This window comes from Vipera ursinii, assembly GCF_947247035.1.
Source record: "Vipera ursinii genome assembly, chromosome: 17".
NCBI lineage: Eukaryota > Metazoa > Chordata > Lepidosauria > Squamata > Viperidae > Vipera > Vipera ursinii.
In genome coordinates, this window is record NC_139530.1 from 1659759 (window position 1) to 1678290 (window position 18532).

Genomic DNA, 18532 nt, shown 5'->3' on the forward strand with positions numbered 1-18532 from the left:
CTTTCCAGCTCACAAAATTTGCCTCTCTTTAGCCGAGGAGGCAGCAGTATATTATGTGGCTGTTGGGGGACCCGCTTTCACTGGTGTACTTGTTGCATTTACAGATCGCCTTCGGAAGGATCGGGAAAATGCAAGGCAGCCTATGGAAGACCTCCACCCCTAAGGTAGGCTAGGCTGGCAAAAAGCCCCCACAGTGGGTTTCTCAGCCCAAGAAGCACTTGACCCTGGATGTCTGCAATCTTAGCTTATTGCAGACTATGTCACACTGGCAACCCAGAACTAGAGAGACGATTGCCCGTTCAGCTTAAAGCATGTAGGTAATAATAATGAAGGCTTCCAGGCTAAGAGCCAGCAACTGGCTCGTCTTTCTTGGTGAAGCTGGTCAATGATCTATTCAAGCTTGCAAAGTAGGGTACATCCGCACATCCTCAGGAAAATTCGTTCCGTCAGTTTATGAAGCACCATTGTGGGTAGAGACTAAGCAAGCAAAAGAGCATTCCTAGAAAGATATACAGGTAATCCTCGGCCTACAACCGTTGGTTTAGTGACTGGTCAAAGTCACAATGGCACTGAAGAAAGCGCCTTAAGGACCGCTTTCCACACTTATGACCGTCGGAGCGTCCTCACGGTCACTGCCCCCGACCTCCAAGCATTCCGCCGGGGCCTGAAGACCTGGCTCTTTGAGCTCTCAGGCCCAGGCTGAGGAGAAATTTTTAATTGGGGTTTTAAGTATACAGGGTCAATTTAATATTTTTTAATTTGGTTTTTTAACTTTTGTATGGTGGATTTTTTAATTCCCTGTAAACCGCCCTGAGTCCTCAGGGAATAGGGCGGTATATAAATGTAACTAAATAAATAAAATAAATAAATAATCGAAATCCAGGCACTTGGAAACCGGCATGTATTTATGACAGTTGCAACTGGGGCAAAAAGAGGTCGTAAAATGAAGCGCTTAACTGCCGCCTCACTTAGCAACGAACGCTTTGGCCTCAGTTGTGGTAAGTCAAGGACTACCTGTACTTTAACCCAGCATTTTTTTTCCCCCAGTGTGGGCAACCCAATCCATCTCAGTATTTTGAAACCCAGGACAAAGACAAGAGGCTGTTCGTTTTTTTCCTAGCCTTCCAGAAAACCTTTCGGCAAAAGTGCTGTCAGAATAAAAGCGAAGCTGGTGGCGGCCACGTAGGTTTTACATGCACAGTCCTTGACTTACAACAGTTCATTGACCAAAGTTGCAACGGCACCAAAAAAAGTGACTTATGACCGTTTTTTCACACTCACGACCATTGCGGCATCCCCAGGGACACGCGATCAAAATTCAGATGTTTGGCAACTGACTCATATTTAGGACGGTTGCAGCGTCCCCGGGTCACGCGATCCCCTTTTGCGACCTTCTGACAAGCAAAGTCAAGGGGGTGAAGCCAGATTCACTTAACAACCGCGTGACTAACTTAACAACTGCAGTGATTCACTTGAAACAACTGGCAAGAAAGGTGGCAAAATGGGGCAAAACTCAAGAACTGTTTCGCTTAGCAACATAAATTTTGGGCCCCGCTGTGGTCGTAAATCGAGGCCTACCTGTATTTATCACATCCAGAAACCACCCATCTGTCTCCCTCAATACCCAGATTGAGTTCTCCATCCTGCTTAAGGTTGAGGATTCCATTCAGGCGACATCCAAAGGGAACTATCCTAATTTGTTCTCCCCAAATTGAGCCAAACTTTTTAAAACCTTGTTGTGCTGCTCTTTTGCTTGTCGGCCGCCAATCATCTGGCATTGTATTAGCTAGATAACGCTGCAAACTTTCTTCCTTAGCCAGAGAGAGGTGGCACACAGACTTTCACATTTTAATTGCTTATCAGGTCTTTAGTTAATTGGCTGCTTTTATCAACAAGATTTTTTTAAGGCCTGGGATTGCACTTCAATGTGTTTTGCTGTAAACGGGCTGGTTTTAATTAGCAAGTTGCATTTTTTTTGTAGTTGTAAAAGGTTTGTCTTTTATTTTGTCGCCTTCAAATCCGTTGCTTGCTACAGCGTTGTTGAAAGGTCCATTACAAGTAGAACAAGCCATTTCTTCCTTCCCAATTATATGCCCAGATCCCCATAAACCGCAATTTTGATTATTATTTTTCCCCAAAAAAACATCTTCCCCAATCAGGTGGGAGTGAGTATCGATTCAGAGAATTTCATTTGAGGATTTTCAGCCCACTCTTCCGTTCTGTCCAGGCTGTTTTGAAGACAGCCACTCCCAGAGGGCTTTTAATTTGTGGGTTCTTAAACCAACGACTGCATGCGCAGAGAGCCATCTGAAGCTAGGGGGGGGGGAAGGCAAAATACAATGACAGCTTTATTTTAAAAAACACACACATTTTTCCCAGTTGAAGAGGTGGTTCTGTTTGGCACCATATCTGCGTTGCAATGCCATGCACTCCAAAGGCTCCACTCCAGACACGCACGCAAGCCTCTGCAATGTGAAGGGGGGGGGATAAGTAATGAAGGCAGGAAGGAGTGAAACGCAACCACAAGAAAAACTTGCCTTTGCCACGGTCTGCAGAACTGTCTAGGCTGCTGAGCTGCCGTATGACAGATAGTCCTATTAACATGTCATCAAGTCCCCCCCCCACAGATTCGCAGCCCGTCTGCAGCTAACCCGAACAGAGCTTTAAGTGCGAGGCGACGCCAAAGCAAGTTAAATATTATTAACAAAGAATGGTTGCCAGCATAGTTTGCAAGGAATGCAAGATAGGGGTTTGTGGGGTTTTTTTGGATGGGGAGTTGTGGGGGGGGGGGGAAAGAAGGAAAAAAGATACAGCGTGAAGAGAGACGGGCTATTAACTATTACGTAGTTCCAGTACGGTTCTGTAAGTGGTTAACAGGGCTGGTTTTAAACGGACGGCTTGATTTTAGCCCAGCCATTTGGATCAGTGGATAGTCAAGAGATGTCTTGGCCTGTCTTCTCTCAGAATTGTCTCTTTATGATTGATATTTAGTCTCAGTAGGGAGGGGCCAGAAATGGAGCGAGGTCTGGTTAGTAGTTGGATAAGGAACCACCAGGCAATCGCCAGGTTGCATCCAACAGTCACCATTGGAGCTGTGTTGAACCAGAGGAGTTTTCACTTTTTCCTGAAAACGTGATTGCAAACATTGGTTTTTCCCTCCCGTTCCTCGTATTTGTGGCGGCTCTCACAATTCTAGGCCTGCACGATTAGGGTTTCTCCCTTAAGGAGGAGGATGTGACCAAGATTTGACTCAGTTCATCCCCACTGAAACTCCTGTACTTAGACCATGGCTTACCTGCCATTTGTCTTAACGTTGATGTCGTAGCGACACCTGCTGGATAAACTATTATCTTACAGTTGAAATTACCTGTATCCAGCGTGCATTAAGGTGAAGCCTACACAAATAGGGAAAGCCACTGGCTTCTCTGTGTCTCAGGATCATTTGTTCATCTTTTCTCAAGTTGCCACCAGGCCTAAGAATCTAAGCCTATCCAAAAAAATAACAAAAAATAATAATAAAGCAGAAGCCTCTGTTGCGGCATCAATGTGTACGTGATCCAAAGCAGCCCCATTTCTTCTCAGCTAGAGGTCCTTCATGAAAAAAAGGTACTTCAACTAATGTAACTCCTTGGCAGCAACAGGTGGTGGGGTTGTCCCTGTTTTCTCCTGGCATCTGTTTCAACTTCCCAGTCTGGTCCACTATACTTCCAGGAGTCTACAAAGATCCTTCCTCCAAGCCAATTAATTCATGAAGCCGATTTAAGCTAGCTCTTTCACGTGGAAGTCAAACACGTGTGTGAACTCCATCAGTGCAGCCTATAAGCCACCACACCCAATTGAGCACAAGTGAACTCAAGACAGTGATTTATTCAACAAACTACGGTTAGACAAACCCAAGCTTAGCCCCACAAGTGAACCAAGTCACGTGCACGGAGCCAGCCTCTTTCCCACCCCCCCCCCTTAAGGTACTATAAAGAACGCGACCTAAGCTTCTTTTTTCAAGTAGAAAGAAATGCCTTTGCGTGAATATGTACATTAAGACCTTGTGATAACCGCGGGCGCAAAACATGGACCAAGCTGAAGAAATAAAGGGGAAAAAATCACAAACAAAATTTCATCAAAAGACAAGAGAATTGGGAGACTGTCACACAATCCCTGAAGTATTTCTAAAAATGGAAATATGTATTTTAACCCAGTCTCCCCAAATACCCTAGCCCCAATTTGTCCTAGATCCCTGTTGCCCAGGGATGATGGGAGATGTAATCCACAATAGCGTCTGGCATACCGAGGCTTTCTTACAATTATTTTCTATTGTAGTCCTCTCTCCCATTCATACGCCGACGATGAGATTTCAAGAGTTTGTTCACTGATAGAGCTATTGGGAGAGTTACACCTACTGGCGGAGAAATTGGTCAGAAGCACATAGTCACTCTTCATCTTAAGTTTCAACAGCTTATGGATTTAATTAATCCTTTCTGGTTGCTCTTCCCCAGTCAATACTCCATATCATTTCATAAGGTCAACATTTCCAATTTGTTTTGTGTATGGGTTCCAGGGAAAAAAAAACTATACAAAAAAAAGGGAATAAAATTTAACCAAAAAGCAGAAATCTCATCTTTAAAATACCTCTGAACAAAGGGAAAGCTTAAAAAGTCATACTTAGCAACACAGGGTTCTTTCAACCTTGGCAATTCCAATGGAGGGGGTCTAATAAGAGGAAAACCACGCTGAATGGGTTGGGCTTAGGTTGTTTCCCCCCCCCCTATTTTTCTTTGGTTTTGGCTATGGGAAGATTATTTATTTTAGCAGTTAATTCAAACTGTTCAGGTCTCCGGTGTGTCAGTAACCCTAAGCCAGCCAGCTAAGCTGGATGGGTAAAACATCCCACTAATCCCAGAAGCAAAACTGGGGGGGGGGGGTTCTTTCCCTGCCCCAGAATGGGGAATGTAAAGGTCCTGCTGTTCTGGTTGAGAATAAGTAGCTTCCCCCACCCCCCCATTTATCTGTTTTAACTTGGCTGTTGAGTGATCCTTGCTTTAGAACAGGGGTCTTCAAACGTGGCCCTTTTATGACTTGTGGACTTCAACCCCCAGAATTCCTCAGCCAGGAACGCTGGCTAAGGAATTCTGGGAGTTGAAGTCCACAAGTCATAAAAGGGACAAGTTTGAAGACCCCTGCTTTAGAAAGATACCTTCAACTGGAGCTGATTAACTGCAAGACAAAGCATAGCACTAATGGGGAGGGGAAGGACGGGTAATCCTTCCCAAACCATCCTGCCTGAGGCTTGACTGATTCATTTCCCTTCTCCTTAGCAGCAAAACCTGGAGATGAATTATAAAACGTAACATGATTGTAACCTCAAGTCATCAAACAGGGTCCTTTTGAAAGAAAAGAACACAGAACATCAAGCTTTTACATTTTTTTAAAAAAAAATGCTGATCAAAAGGCCAACAAAAGCTGATGCAAGACTTGGCCATCATCATGTCTCTCTCTTTAAAGATCAATTGGGCACGTTTTATTGGGCCAGAATTAAAAGAAGAAAAAAATGTACATCGAGATGAGTTGGGGAAAGAATGTGCCTGCTTTAAAACACACTATGTTACTCGGGGCCGCTGTACCCTTGTGGTGGCGTGGGAGAGTGGAAAAGTTTTCTCTTTTGCGATAACCCAGGCCGTCTCTGTTAGCACCAACACTCCTAACTTTGTGGGGTGGCTCAAAAAGCTTTACGCTCAACCTCAGTCCAAACTTTATTTTGAAAGAACTGTAAATTCACTCTCCAGCATCGGGCAAGCTTGGTATGCAAAACGCTGCCTCGAGGATCTAGTGTTCATACAAACATCTGCTCCGTTCGGGAACCTGTGCAGTAGCAAACACCAGCACGTCAAGCGAGGTGATCTAAGAGGGTCTCTTAAGGAAACGAGAGTGCTCCTTATTCCTCTACCCTCTTCCTCCTCCGCTTTTCTGGGAGATCTACCCATCCGTATTAAAAACACGCGTGCTCTCCCACTCCATCTTCCTATCGCCAAAAATCCCATGTTGCCTTAAAAATGGATGCTTCTCAAAAACTCCCGAGATGTAAGAACTGATTCAGGATGCTCTGGGGAAAAAGAAAAAAAAAGAAACACAGGGATTTTGCAGGCCGGTAAATTTGGATCCTACAATTTACCTGTTTCAGAAAGGGATTTTTTTTCTCTTTCTTCTTTCTTGTGACAGTGTGTTTGTCCTCTTCCATGCTCCATCCCATCACATCCTTCTCAATCCCCAACAGGGTTTTCCCTCCCCTCCAACAAAACTAATTCCATGAGCCAAACCAGTAATTAAAAAAAAAAACAACCCTGTACACATCACAGCAGTTAGTCCCACAGTCGGGAGTACGAGACCCACAGAGTCCCAAATGTTTTGTTTCCTTCTTGCCACTACTGTTATTTTGGTCTCAGAACCCAGACTTGGAAGGAGAAGGAGAACTCCAGAGCGTCTCATTCCTGCGCAATGCTCCTCAAGACATACTTCACTGTATACGCAAAAGCCGCAAAGCCCACTATAACGAACAAGTTCGCCAAAGCTCCACCCAGGAGTCCATGATGGCGGTTAGCTTGCTGGAGGCCAAGAGGGTTGTTAGCTGCAGCCAAAGGCGCGTGCCCGTTAAGAATTGGCAGGCCGTTCTGGCCGTGATGAGCTTCCCCGTCAGGGATGACATCCGGAAGTGGCAGAGTCGTTGGCCGGCTGTGGAGATCGTCTCGTGCCTTCTGTTTCTGCTTGATTTCCTGGAGAAGCCAAAAAGGGCAGGAAAGACAGCAGGAAGTGATCAAATGGAGGCCACGCCACGTTGAAATTCTTTCAATCAAGCAAACCAAAGTCTATTCAAGATCCAACTAGTTTCACCATTCTGGGTTTGAACTAAACCTTTTCAGCTTTCAGATGGGAAGCTCCTATTTTTTTTTTTGGCAAAACTCAAGGTCTTAGATTTTCCCCTATGACGAGCTCTTCTTTATGAGGGTGGAAGGTTCCCAAACCAAAGAGACTTCCACTATAGTCTGAAAACCCAGCTTGATTATCAGAATAACGCTTATGGTTAAGCCTGCAGAACGGAAACGGTTTTGAGATGCTCATGCTCATTCTCTAATGGGATTATTGCTCACAAGCAAGCCACAGACAGTAAGATGAGGCTGGAAATGGGCTCAGGTTGTGATAGAACAAGAGCCTTTTCACAAGAATGGCTGGATTTCTAGGTGAAGCAAATGTTGCCCTGGAGTGGTGGACATCTCCAAATCAAAAAAATGACCCAGTGTAATTAAGAAACAACAAAACCCATAATTGGAGATATCGCTCAAGGAAAAGACTAGCCTGTCACTTACCTCCACCATGTCAGGAAACAATTCACAAAAGACCTTGTCTTTTACGTTAAATTCTAAACTCTGCGAAGCCAGTTGCCTCTTCTGACGGGGCAAGAAGAGAAGAGAAAAGTCAGCCTGGCATTAATATTTGAACGGACATGAAATCAAGAGTCCCATCTCTCTCCCTGTGGATTCCTTTGCGGACGATTTTTAATCGGCCGTGACGAAATGGCAGTCAGCAATAGAGACTCACCGTAAATTCTGTTGTTTCTATACTGCCCAGAGTAGGCCCTTTTTCAACCATAAAACTAAGAAGGCCTGTCAAGATTGTGGAGACTGACCAAGCTGGGTTCCATGTGTCAGGGTGGAAATCAGTAATGGAAAGACACAACCTACAAAACAAAAGCAGAGAGACAGAGCACGTTTACCAGGACAAGATTTCTTTGGATGCAATGAACACTTCCACTGTTCTTAAGCAAATTAGGCAAAACCGGAGGTTCCTTCACTGAACTGTCCCTACCGGCCTGGGGGAAAGCCTTAGTGCTTCCAGACGTGTCTGAATTACCCTTCCTGGCGTGATCTCCCAGAGCCCGCTGGAAGGTATCACGGAGGAAAACCAGCATCCTGCGGCACACGGAAGTAAAAACCAAGGTACAGGTAGTTCCTGACTTACAACCATTCGTTTAGTGACCGTTCGAAGTTACCAAAGTGACTTAGGATAGTTTTTCACCCGTACCAATGTCGCCGCATCCCCAGTCATGTGATCAAAATTCAAGCATTTGGCACGTTAATTATGGCGGCTGCACTGTCCCGGTTCATCTGATAACACCATTTGGGATCCATTTCTAGCTACCTTTCGACAAGCAAATTAACAGGGAAGCCAGATTCACTTAGCAACCGCGTGATTTAACAACTGCAGCGTTTTTGCTTGACGACGACAACGGTCAAAAAACGGAGCAAAACTCACTTAACAACTGCCCAGCTTAGCAACAGAAACCTGTGGGTCAATTGGAGTGCTAACTCTACATCCAAGACAACTGAGAAGCAGGGCTGAAGCAATCGCATTCAAAGCGAAGATGCTGGTTTGCTTCAAAACATGGTACCACAAGCTCAAGACTTCTCGAGTGGAATATTTCTCGTATCCTTAACAGCGAGAGGGGAAAGGTACGCTTTCAAATCACCGGCCAAGAAAAGACCAGGAAATATTAAGCAAAGATCTTACCTTGTATTGCATTTAAATCTTCCATTTGGTGTGATCATATAAATACTAGGAGGTTTAAAAGGAAATTCTCTGGGAAAAATTAACTTCCCGTGGTAGTAGCCACCTAAAACAGGAACAGCGAGAAAAGAGAAGCTTTTTTTAAAAAAAATTCACAGCAAATCATGTTGTCCAAAGGAGTTACTGAACCGTTTGAGGAGAGAACTTCTGGATTTAGCTGTGGGGCCTTTTTTGTTACAAGCAACTTGAGGGAAAGGAGAAAGTCCTCTGAAATATGTAGATAAAACAAGTCCTGCCTGATGAATTACTTTGGCTATCTCCTTTATCCTCCTCCAATGCTAGCACTTCTAGATTCCAGCCCATCGCCCTTTTCATTCTCTCAACAAGCATCTGAATCTCATCTGGCATCTATCTACAAACATTCCTGGAAATAAACTTGGGAAGTTGATGCTTCCTGACCCACTGCATAGGATTCTATGATATATACAACAAACACACACGGATATAAAAATAGCAAACAAAAAGAACAGGGGGAAAAAAAAAGCTCCAGAACTCTGTTTCCAAGCAAGACTAAAACTCATGTGGGTGATGTTCTCAACAAACGGCTTCTCCACGAGGAAGGCTCATGCTGCTAAACTATGTTTTACCTTCATAGGGTGTCATTTCAGGTCCTCGTACAACATAATGCCTACGAAAACAAAGAAACAAAAGTATATTACACCATGTCATATTTTTGAACGTAGAAGTGAGGAACGAGGGTCTCCTGTCCTTTCAGAAGAATCCCCAGATGGAAATCTGCTCTGTTGCACCCGATGCCCACGGAAAAGATCAGAGCCTTATTTCTAAATTTCGCTGTTTTATTTCTGACTGCCGTTTTATCATGTCTGCTTCCCAGTTTCTTCTCGGCAGATCTGCGGATGGATCTGCAAATTTCAACATTAGTGGAAGAGATGTCTTTCAAAAAGCACTGTGAAGTAATACTCCCAACTTCCAACAGTGTGAAAGATACTAAGTGGCTGGTGAGATTATGGGAAAAGGGAGCCAGATCAGGAATTTTAGCCTCTAGAGCAGCGCTCGCTGACCTTTGCGGCTTGGCAGTGCGGGGAGGGGAACTGGGTCCCGTGTGCGTGCAGCCCTTGCATGAGCGGTGTGCTGGCACACATGTGTGCCAGTGTCTGCCAGCTCGCTGCTCGCACAAGTTGAGCTGCGTGCATGCGTGTGCTGCTGCTGCTAGCCACCCATGCAGCCCAATTCTGAATAGGCCACAGGCTGTACTTGGCTACTACTTTCCTTCCATTCTTGTCTTAAGGAGGTTCAATCTCTGATGCCTTTCAAGTTCAGCACCCCCCCCCCAATTCTTACCACTCAAGGATATTGGATGGCAAAGGCTCAGCACAAATATAAGGCACTGGATCTTTTTTGATGCGCAGATAGTCCTGTTTGAGTCGCTGGGTGGCCGTGGTAGGGGCGCGCTTGTTGCTGGAGTTGCTCATCTGGAGGCAGAGAGGGGAAACGGCTAATTGAGCAACCAATTCAAAGAATGTTAGGCTCCACAAGCTCAAGAGAAGCCAACAGCAGAAGCCTCAAAGCGGCCAGGGGAAATAAAAAGTTTTAATTGCTGCCATTCTAGCTCCACTGCCCCCATTCTAATTTTTGCCTAACACAGCCAGGCTGAGTTTTCAAAGTTACATAGGGCTCTGCCCACCTTCACACAACCTACATGTGAAGAGGCTTCACATGTTTCAGCGAAAGATCGTACAAATAAGGGTCCAAAGTCTGACCAAAGCAATCGCAGGATTTTTTTTAAAAAAATGCAAAGGAAGAGAGGGGAAATTCACCTTTTAACCGTTCTATTGGAATAACTGTTGCAAGCTAGGAAACTCTAAAAACAGCCTCGTGTCAGAGTTGACAGTGCTAACCTAATCAGGACAAGTCATACGAATGATTTCCTTCTAATCAGTCAATCAATTTGATTGATCCTTCTAATCAGAAAACGGTCCTAAAAACAATTTCCCTCCAACCAGGGTAATAGTCATAAAAAATAATTCGCTCCCCTCATCCAGGAGCCACCTAAGAGCCTCATTTGGATAAAACCCTTAAAAGCCCTTCCGGTTTAAACACACTGAGCTCTTCTTCATCCCTGTTACATAATCCTCCTCTCCATCACTGTTCTACGCTTGCAAACTGGATCCAAATACCATTCCAACTTTGTATGGAACTTGCCCCAAATCTGTTTGCTTTCCACTTTTGCCTTGATCAATTCGCACCTCACCCAGGTACCTTCCAGAATTACCAAGCTAGGAAATTCCATGATGACCTTGTTGACTAAGGACGGCGGAAGGCAAAATCCAGTTCATCTCACCAGTTCTTTGCTTAGGTATAGCTGAATCATAAATACAAATACTAAATCTGGAGGTCACAAGGGAGCTGGGGTAGACTCTAGGAAGCAAAGTCAGTCTCACAGGACTGTTAGGGGAAGGAAGAAACTCTACTGTGCTTAGATACAAACACGCCCTGAATAAATAAAAAAAATGTATTAATTCTCTTCCCTGGCACAAAAAGCCTGCCAGTTTAATTTCCGATAACAGGATTCTTGGACTATTAGTGGTGGGGAGGTTTTCCGCAAAAAGAAAAAGCCTGCCTTGTTAAATAGAGGCTTGGCTTAATTCCACAAAATCATTTTCCTTGTGAGAAATGGAGAATTCCTTAAAGAGGGCCTATTGTGTTTTGCAAGAAAATAATTTGGGATTACTCCATCACACTGGTAGGTCGAGTTAATCTGGGGCACCCGGCACTTCCTCCCCACTTCTCATTTCTGCAGTTCTCTGCTACTGGTCTAATCTAACAAGGAAGTCATGACCTTCTTCCAACCAAACAAGCAGAGTTGGAAGGGACCTTGGAGGTCTTCTAGTCCATCCTTTTAGATAAATGGTCATCCAATCTCTTCTTTAAAAAAAACCTCCGTGTTGGAACATCCACAACCTCTGGAGGCAAGTCATTCCACTGATTAATTGTTCTAACTATCAGGAAATTTCTCCTTAATTCTAAGTTTTGATAGCTTTTCCAGAAAGAGAACTGGTCTCTCTCAAAGGGCAGAGGCTGGGGACAAACGAGACGGCACCAGGCCCAATGTGACAGCCAGGCTGGAATGGTGACCCAGATGGAGGAGGAAAGCATTTCCTTTGTTTATCAAAGGTTAAACAAGGTTACACCAGACAAAATGTATTTGCAGCTATTAACTGGGACAATCTACACCTTTCAGAAACTGCTTTAGACTGTGTTGAATGTCTTATTACCAAGTCAATGAAAATCAGGAATACAACTCCACCCGAGGCGAACTTCAGATTCTTTCCTAGTGACTGAAGACTGTGGGGAATCTGGGTAGTGAGAAATAAGCTTTGGCTCAACCCGAAACAGCTGCAAGTTTTGAGTTCGCTGCGTTCTGGGGATTCTCCTACGGTACTTCTGCATGGGGTAGAACCCCCACAATCCGAACCGAGATGCAGTTTAGGGATCTTCAATCTTGGGCATCTGCTGGGGCAGAACCACAGGGCGGTTGCGGCTAGTCTACCAGTTGCACTGGTCTATCTGGTGTGCCAGTTGTGCCTGTTCCCAGGGCCTGCTTGTGGTCACTCGTGATCTGAATATGGGAAGGCCCTCGAAAGCCACCCAGAATGCAGCAGTGCAACTAATTATAGCGGCCCCTTGGTACACACGTAACACTTGCGTACTGCGAGTTCCACAGGCCCCCTAGCCATTGGCCAGTTCACGATTGAGATTTAATATTCAGTGAAGCCCTTCGTGGCCCAAGGCCAGGTTGCTGCCTGTCTCCAACCCTCCCAGCTCATCCGGTGAGCTCTGGCTTCGGGTCCCCTTCTCTGAAACAGTGTCACCTCTTGGCAGGAGCCTAAAAGTGGCATTCTTCCCCGATCACCGGGATAGAGCGAACCTATCCAGGATGAAAGGCTCTTGAATGGACCGCACAATAGGTGGCCTCCGTTGTGTGGTTTCCCTTTACTTTGTTGCTCTACCGTTCTGTTCTTGGGTTGCAGATGCTTGTTGGCTTTTGTTTTGAATCCTTTGGTTTTCCTGTTTCTACGCAACCACCGTGAGCCGCCGGAAGTTATTGTGCGAGTCGGGAGGCGTGTAAGTCAAATAAATCAATTAGAGATAGTTCAGTGAGTAAGCCACAATAGCTTAGCTGAGCCACGACTAAAGCAAAATCTCCAGCTTAAGTTTATTAAGCACAATATGTCAAGACAAGACCACTCACCTTACCCTCCGCTTTTGCCAAGTGACCCCCATCCCTGCCACCCCAGATGCTAGTCTGAGGCCAGCACATGGATTACCCTGGAACACAACTCCCAAAAGCCCCAGCTGTTAGCCGGGGATTATGGGGAGGGGAGTTTCAGCGTCTGCCTCTCGGCAGAGATGTCCCCGGGGCGGGGAAGTCAGCAACCCGGAAGGCCAGCTAGCAAAACCGAAGCTGCGGTTCCCCGAGTGCGAAAGGGAAGAGGGTGGGGTTTTGACTCCACGTGTTCGGGCTCCCCTATCAGGAGCCCCGCCCGGCTGCATTCACACAACCTGCCCGACCCGGGTCCGGGATTCCCCTCTTTTAGCTGATCTCGGCCACCACCCCGGACGATCAGCCCCAAACCCCCCGCCGGAGGAGAGCGAGGAAGAGGGAAAGATTCCCGTCCCCGGCCTTGCTAAGGCAGCTCAGGCTGACCAGCACCATGGGGCCGGTAGTCCCTGCACTCAATAACAAAGGGCCTCCCGGCGCCGAGACCTTACCTCTCTTTGCTAGGCTCGGATCCTCCGGCTCGGGGCCGGGGAAGGAGGGCAGCTGGCGCCGGAGTCCGCTTCTCAACCCGGCGGCGGCGCCCTGTCTCCTTCCGACGCGGCTCCCCCAACTGCGGCCACCGCGACCCTCCAAGATGGCCGCCCAGGGCAGGCCCAACTAGAGGCCGGCTTCCCTGCTTCTCGCCACTTCCGATTCCGGCGGGAGGGAAGGGCACTTCCGGGAGGCCTGACGATGGCCAGGATGGAGAAACCGAGGGAAGGAAGCTTAAGGCGAGTTGCCATAGAGCTCCGCAGAGGGCGGGCTAGAGGGACGCCCAGCGCGTGACGCATTGGCTCCGCCCTTTGTCGTACATGGAATGAATGAGCCGCTCAGTTTTTCCAAGGCGGAGCAATCTACCCGCCTCTTAGTCGTGGGAACGCTAGTGTGCGCTTGCGCGGCCGCTCGAGACGCTTTGGTCCTTTTCCCGCGCTTTCGGCCCGTTGCCGTGGAAACCGCACGGGGATGCGCCCAGGATGAACAGCGCCATGCTATGGAGGAAGACAAAGCTTTACCCTCTATATTTAATGCCTAGGATTTGTAGCAATGAATCTTTTCGACGCCCACAGCCAGAAAATACGCAGTGACAAATACCTATTTTACTTGAAGGTGCTTGTGCTCCCTCAGACCATCTTTTTCAAACTTTTTTTTAATAATTGGATAGCAGGTAACAAGTAAACTGAACACCGTAACTCCATTTTGCATAGAAATAAGAAAACAAAATTCAATAGAAAATAGAAACATATAGGGAATATTAAGTTTAAGTTTATTGAATTTATATACCGCCCTTTTCCCGTGGGACTCAGGGCGGTTTACAAGGAATTTAAAAACGTCAATACAATACAAAAGTTAAAAACAATTAAAAATAATTAAATTTGATCCCTGAAAAATATAAAACCCCAATGGGGGGCTTATAAAGTACATAAAGTAAAGATATGTATGGGGTGGTTGAACGTGCCCAGAGCCAATTGATTAGAGGAGAATGTAAATCTGAGTGAAATAATATGCATATTATTGTGTGCCAGTGCATCTTAAAAGCTTCAATTTTCAAAGGCTTCTATAGAGAAAGAACACAATGGGCTGTATTGCTTTCTAGTTTTCTGTAAGAAAAAGAGAAAATATTCTAAACGGCAAATTAATAGGAATATTTTGGGCATGAAAAGGAATTATGAAAACTGAGTTTTTATTATTTTTGGAAAGGAGGAAGGAACTACATTATGATTTCTTTTAACAATTTCAGCCTTTCAAGGTAGACCAAGACGAGAAACAGGCATAGCAGGGATCCCAGGAATGCTCTTTTTTAAAATAGTATGTTGGCATAAAGATTCTTGAAGACCTGTCCATCTTTCTGTTTCATCTTATATAGGTAGTCCTTGACTTACAACTGTTGGTTTAATGACTGTTCGAAATTACAGTGGCATTGGAAAAAGTGACTTACGATGATTTTTCACACTTCGGACCGTTGCAGCGTCCCCATGGTTACGTGATCACAATTTTGGCATTTGTCAACTGGCATGTATTTAAGATAGTTGCCCTGCCCCAAGGTCATGTGATCACCATTTACGACCTTCCCAGCAGGCTTCTGATGAGCAGAGGCAATGGGGAAAGCCAGATTCACTTAACGACCACATCATTCACTTAACAACTCTGGCAGAAAAGGTCATAAAATGGCATGACTCACGTAACAACTGCTTTACTTAGCAATTGAGCTCAATTGTGATCATAAGTCGAGGACTACCTGTACTAAACAAAATCAAGGGGAGGTTATTTTACTTTCCCATGGTCTCCTGTTTCTCAGGACCATGAGACACTATGGGTAGCAATTAGTTTAGGCAGTCAGCCCCTCTGTCCCTTCCCACTTATCTGAAAACTTACCTACCTACTTACTTACCATCCTTTCTACAACAAGAGGCCCATTTAGTTGCACTGGCCTAGTATGACAATCACCTGTCAAGATGAAAAGGCATCCATCAAAGTAGCTTGGTGAACACGCCTTATTTCTCACCACTATCCAGCTCACTCCTTGGGATAGCTAATGCTGCTTGACAGGTTACAGTCATTTCTCTGGTATTTTAATACTTCCATTAAGTGATCCCACGTGCATCGCTAGGGCAGCTAGGGCTCATTTTAAAAAAAGATTTCAACATGTCTTGTTTTCTTCTCCTGCATGCAGATTAATCAGACTATAGGATCAGGCATCACTCTTCAAAGGAAAGGCGAAACTCTCCAGATCAGCCTGGCTATTTTGGGGATGGATACACTTTGCCAAGGCAGAAAACAACCTGGGATTTTGTCCTTTCCTTCTTCAGGGATCCATTCCAGATGCAGAGTCGGCTGACATGGAGTCAAAGTTGAAGGTAAGCAAAACATCGTTATAATTAAACTGAGATAAATTCTCCTTCCGTTTGAGCTCAACTCCTGAGGAATTCATGGATTATAATTGTGACTATCTAAACGTTGGTCTGCTGGTTCTTCATACTGAAAAGAATCAGCTCGCAGCAAAACAGCTTCTCAGATTTTGGTGGAAATAAATTTTTAACCGAAACATTTAAATAAATCAAAACTAAATATGTATTCACTGAGTGACACCCTCATAGATATTTCCAGTCGCCACATCCCAAGTCTTTTCCAGTCCAAACAAGTGCATTAAGTGGTCATTAGCGTTTGCTCCGCTGAAAGAAATGGGGAGCAAAACTAAGAGAAGCGATGTTATTTTAATGAGGTGGCACAGTTCCTCACCCCACCGTCTTGGGTTGCTGAAGGGTGTAATGCAGTTTTGTTGTTTCCTAATCGTTTCAATGTTAGTGTATTCCTAGGCATGGTGGAAAAGGCAGGAGTGTTTTTTCAAAAGGCAACTGAACTTTTCTTTTCTTGAGGATGTTTAAGTTCTCATCCCAGGAGCTGGAGAGCTCTCCAGTCTTTGATTTTTCTGGTAGTTGCCTCAACAGGCCCTTCTCAAGGTAATTTTTGGGTAGGGCCTTAGTATAAATCCTGAAACTGCCAATCCTGAATTTTAAGTTGTCTAAGTGCTGAAAGAAAGAGGAAAGGTGCTTATCTCTAGCATGCACACAAATCACGGTGTGGAGATGAGCTCTAAGATACGAAACAATACAAGTAATCCTCGGAAAGCCAGGTTCACTTAACAGCCCTGTTACTAATTTAACAATCGCAGTGATTCATTTAACAACTGTGGCCAGAAAAGCCATAAAATAGGGCACTTAGCAAGTGTCTCGCTTAGGAACAGGAATTTTGGGCTCAATTATAGTCATAAGTCAAGGACTGCCGGTATACCCTTGTTCTTTTAGAAATAGCACCAGTTTTATTTTGAAGTGCTCATGAATTAACTTTCAAAAACTGTTATAAAGATATCTCTCCCAGTCTGTTGCCCTCCAAAGATATCATAATACCCTAAAGTCTCAGTCTATAATGGACATAGTGTTGCAAAGCATTTCTCTTTGTTTGTTTGTTTTTTTGGTAAGTATATGATTAGGAATTGTAACTGTTGCTTTTCAGCTTAAACAAAAAAACATGTTCTAATGACTGCCAGGAGTATTATGGTTTAATCCCAAAGTGGCTGAACAGTTTCGCCGAACTCAAGTAATTAATTATAAAATTTAGGGAGACAAAACCTTGCATCATTTCTAGACATTATGCTCTGATGTTATGAAGGAGGTGGATTCTGGCAGCCCAAGTTCCATTGCTGTTGGCAGTGCAGATTTATTTTACAAGTAGTTCTCGACTTGCAGCCATCATGGAAAAACACAGTTATATGATGCTGGAAATGGCCATAAAGGTGAGCTGGTTTCCAAGTGTCCAAAATGCAACCACATGACTGTGATGTGTGTGTGTGTGTCCACTGGAATTTCGAAATCGAGTCAGAAGTACTTTTGGGGAAGGTCCATTGTAACTTCAGAAGGACACTAAGTCATAAATTGAGGACTACCTGTATCTATTTCTATATCCATATAATGTACTTAAGATCTGCATTTCTAGGCTGGCACTTCTACCAGGTATCCTCTCTTGGGTATTAAAATAGATCAACTACATATTTTTTTCTGATGGGGGGATCCCAGCAATACATTCAAAACCCCATATTGAACGGGTTAGTCTCAGCCTCTGTTACAGAACTGTTGTGAGCATAACATTCAGAGGCGGTGGCAGTGATTGATGTACAGACATTGCTTTGAATTCACTGGAACGGATAATTAAATTTGGTGGGAGAACCTTCACCTACTTTTGTTTTGTTTCGTTTTCGAGCACCAAGCTTACGTAATACAGAGAGGAACGGGGCCAGGGGATAAAAGTGACGGTGAACCCAAACTTCAGGATATTTAAATAAGGCAAAAGTCCAAGTGTAAATGAGTTAATCAGAATGGTGTTTCGTAATTCATCAAAACATTTCATAATTCTGAAGAATGGCTGGAGTCATCGAGAGCTTTCCAGGTTTGATGCATCAGGAATCAGATTCGCAAAACTGTGAGCCCCTTTATATTTGTCTAGTTATCAGCTGAGTCAGCAGAACTAAGGAAGGAATAGTTCTAAGAATATGCAAGGGAACCTGGGTTTAAAGAAAGTGTCAGATGGCATCAGAGCAAAGGTCATTTTGTCTGGCACTCGTTTTTAAGGCCAGTCAGATGCCAGCCAGATGCTTTCAAGTGGTCAACAGATAGGATGAAAAGATACAACTATCTTTTTGAGTTTCCTACTGAAATGGTGTTCAGGAAAACTTTGGAAGCCTTTCAGGGTACAGATGCTGAGAACCCTTATTTTTGTCCAGGACATTTGCCCCTGGTTGGAAGATAATCCTACATATTCTGAAAGACTTAACATCTCCAGTCTTTACCATTTGCTTGTCAAGTGGTCTGCAAGTTGCAAACATGTTCGGGCCTGTCAAATGGGCTATTTCTGGACATGGCCCTGGAGCTCTTTTGAAAGAATAATAATTTTATGTCCCAACATAATCCAGCTGACTGATTGTAGGTATAGAGGAGCACATGGTGAAGCAGAATGATCTCTGACTGGTCCCGAGTTGTTCTGGCCAACAATAACCAAACCGCTTCTGGTTAGCATCATGCCTATGAATGGCCATGCAGCCAGGATGGAGTAAGTGAGACTGCTTCTCCATCTCACCAAACAAAG

At 44.7% G+C, this 18532-nt stretch overlaps 1 protein-coding gene and 1 long non-coding RNA gene across 3 annotated transcripts in view; one reads left to right on the forward strand and one right to left on the reverse strand.

The window, feature by feature from the left end:
* Positions 1-18532, forward strand: part of LOC310647894 — a 44564-nt gene that overhangs the window by 19629 nt on the left and 6403 nt on the right. For both annotated transcript variants that reach the window (XR_014493977.1, XR_014493978.1), the window contains exons 3-4: positions 105-164; positions 15567-15750. This is a non-coding gene — a long non-coding RNA (uncharacterized lncRNA). The remainder of the gene's footprint in view (positions 1-104; positions 165-15566; positions 15751-18532) is intronic.
* UBE2J2 (ubiquitin conjugating enzyme E2 J2) lies at positions 5735-13561 on the reverse strand. The gene is made up of 7 exons (XM_083375447.1): positions 13348-13561; positions 9916-10046; positions 9201-9241; positions 8557-8659; positions 7588-7726; positions 7356-7436; positions 5735-6764 (listed from the first exon to the last, which is right to left on the reverse strand). Exons 2-7 carry the CDS (start codon positions 10044-10046, stop codon positions 6477-6479), a joined length of 783 nt encoding a protein of 260 aa, XP_083231573.1. The 5' UTR covers positions 13348-13561; the 3' UTR covers positions 5735-6476.

Coding starts and splice junctions, on each gene's coding strand:
- UBE2J2 (XM_083375447.1), bottom strand. CDS start 10,046: ATGAGCAACTCCAGCAACAAGCGCGCCCCTACCACGGCCACCCAGCGA. Junction 9,242..9,915: donor CCATCCAATATCCTTGAGTG/GTAAGAATTGGG, acceptor TTGTTTTCGTAG/GCATTATGTTGTACGAGGAC. Junction 7,727..8,556: donor AGATTTAAATGCAATACAAG/GTAAGATCTTTG, acceptor TTTGTTTTGTAG/GTTGTGTCTTTCCATTACTG.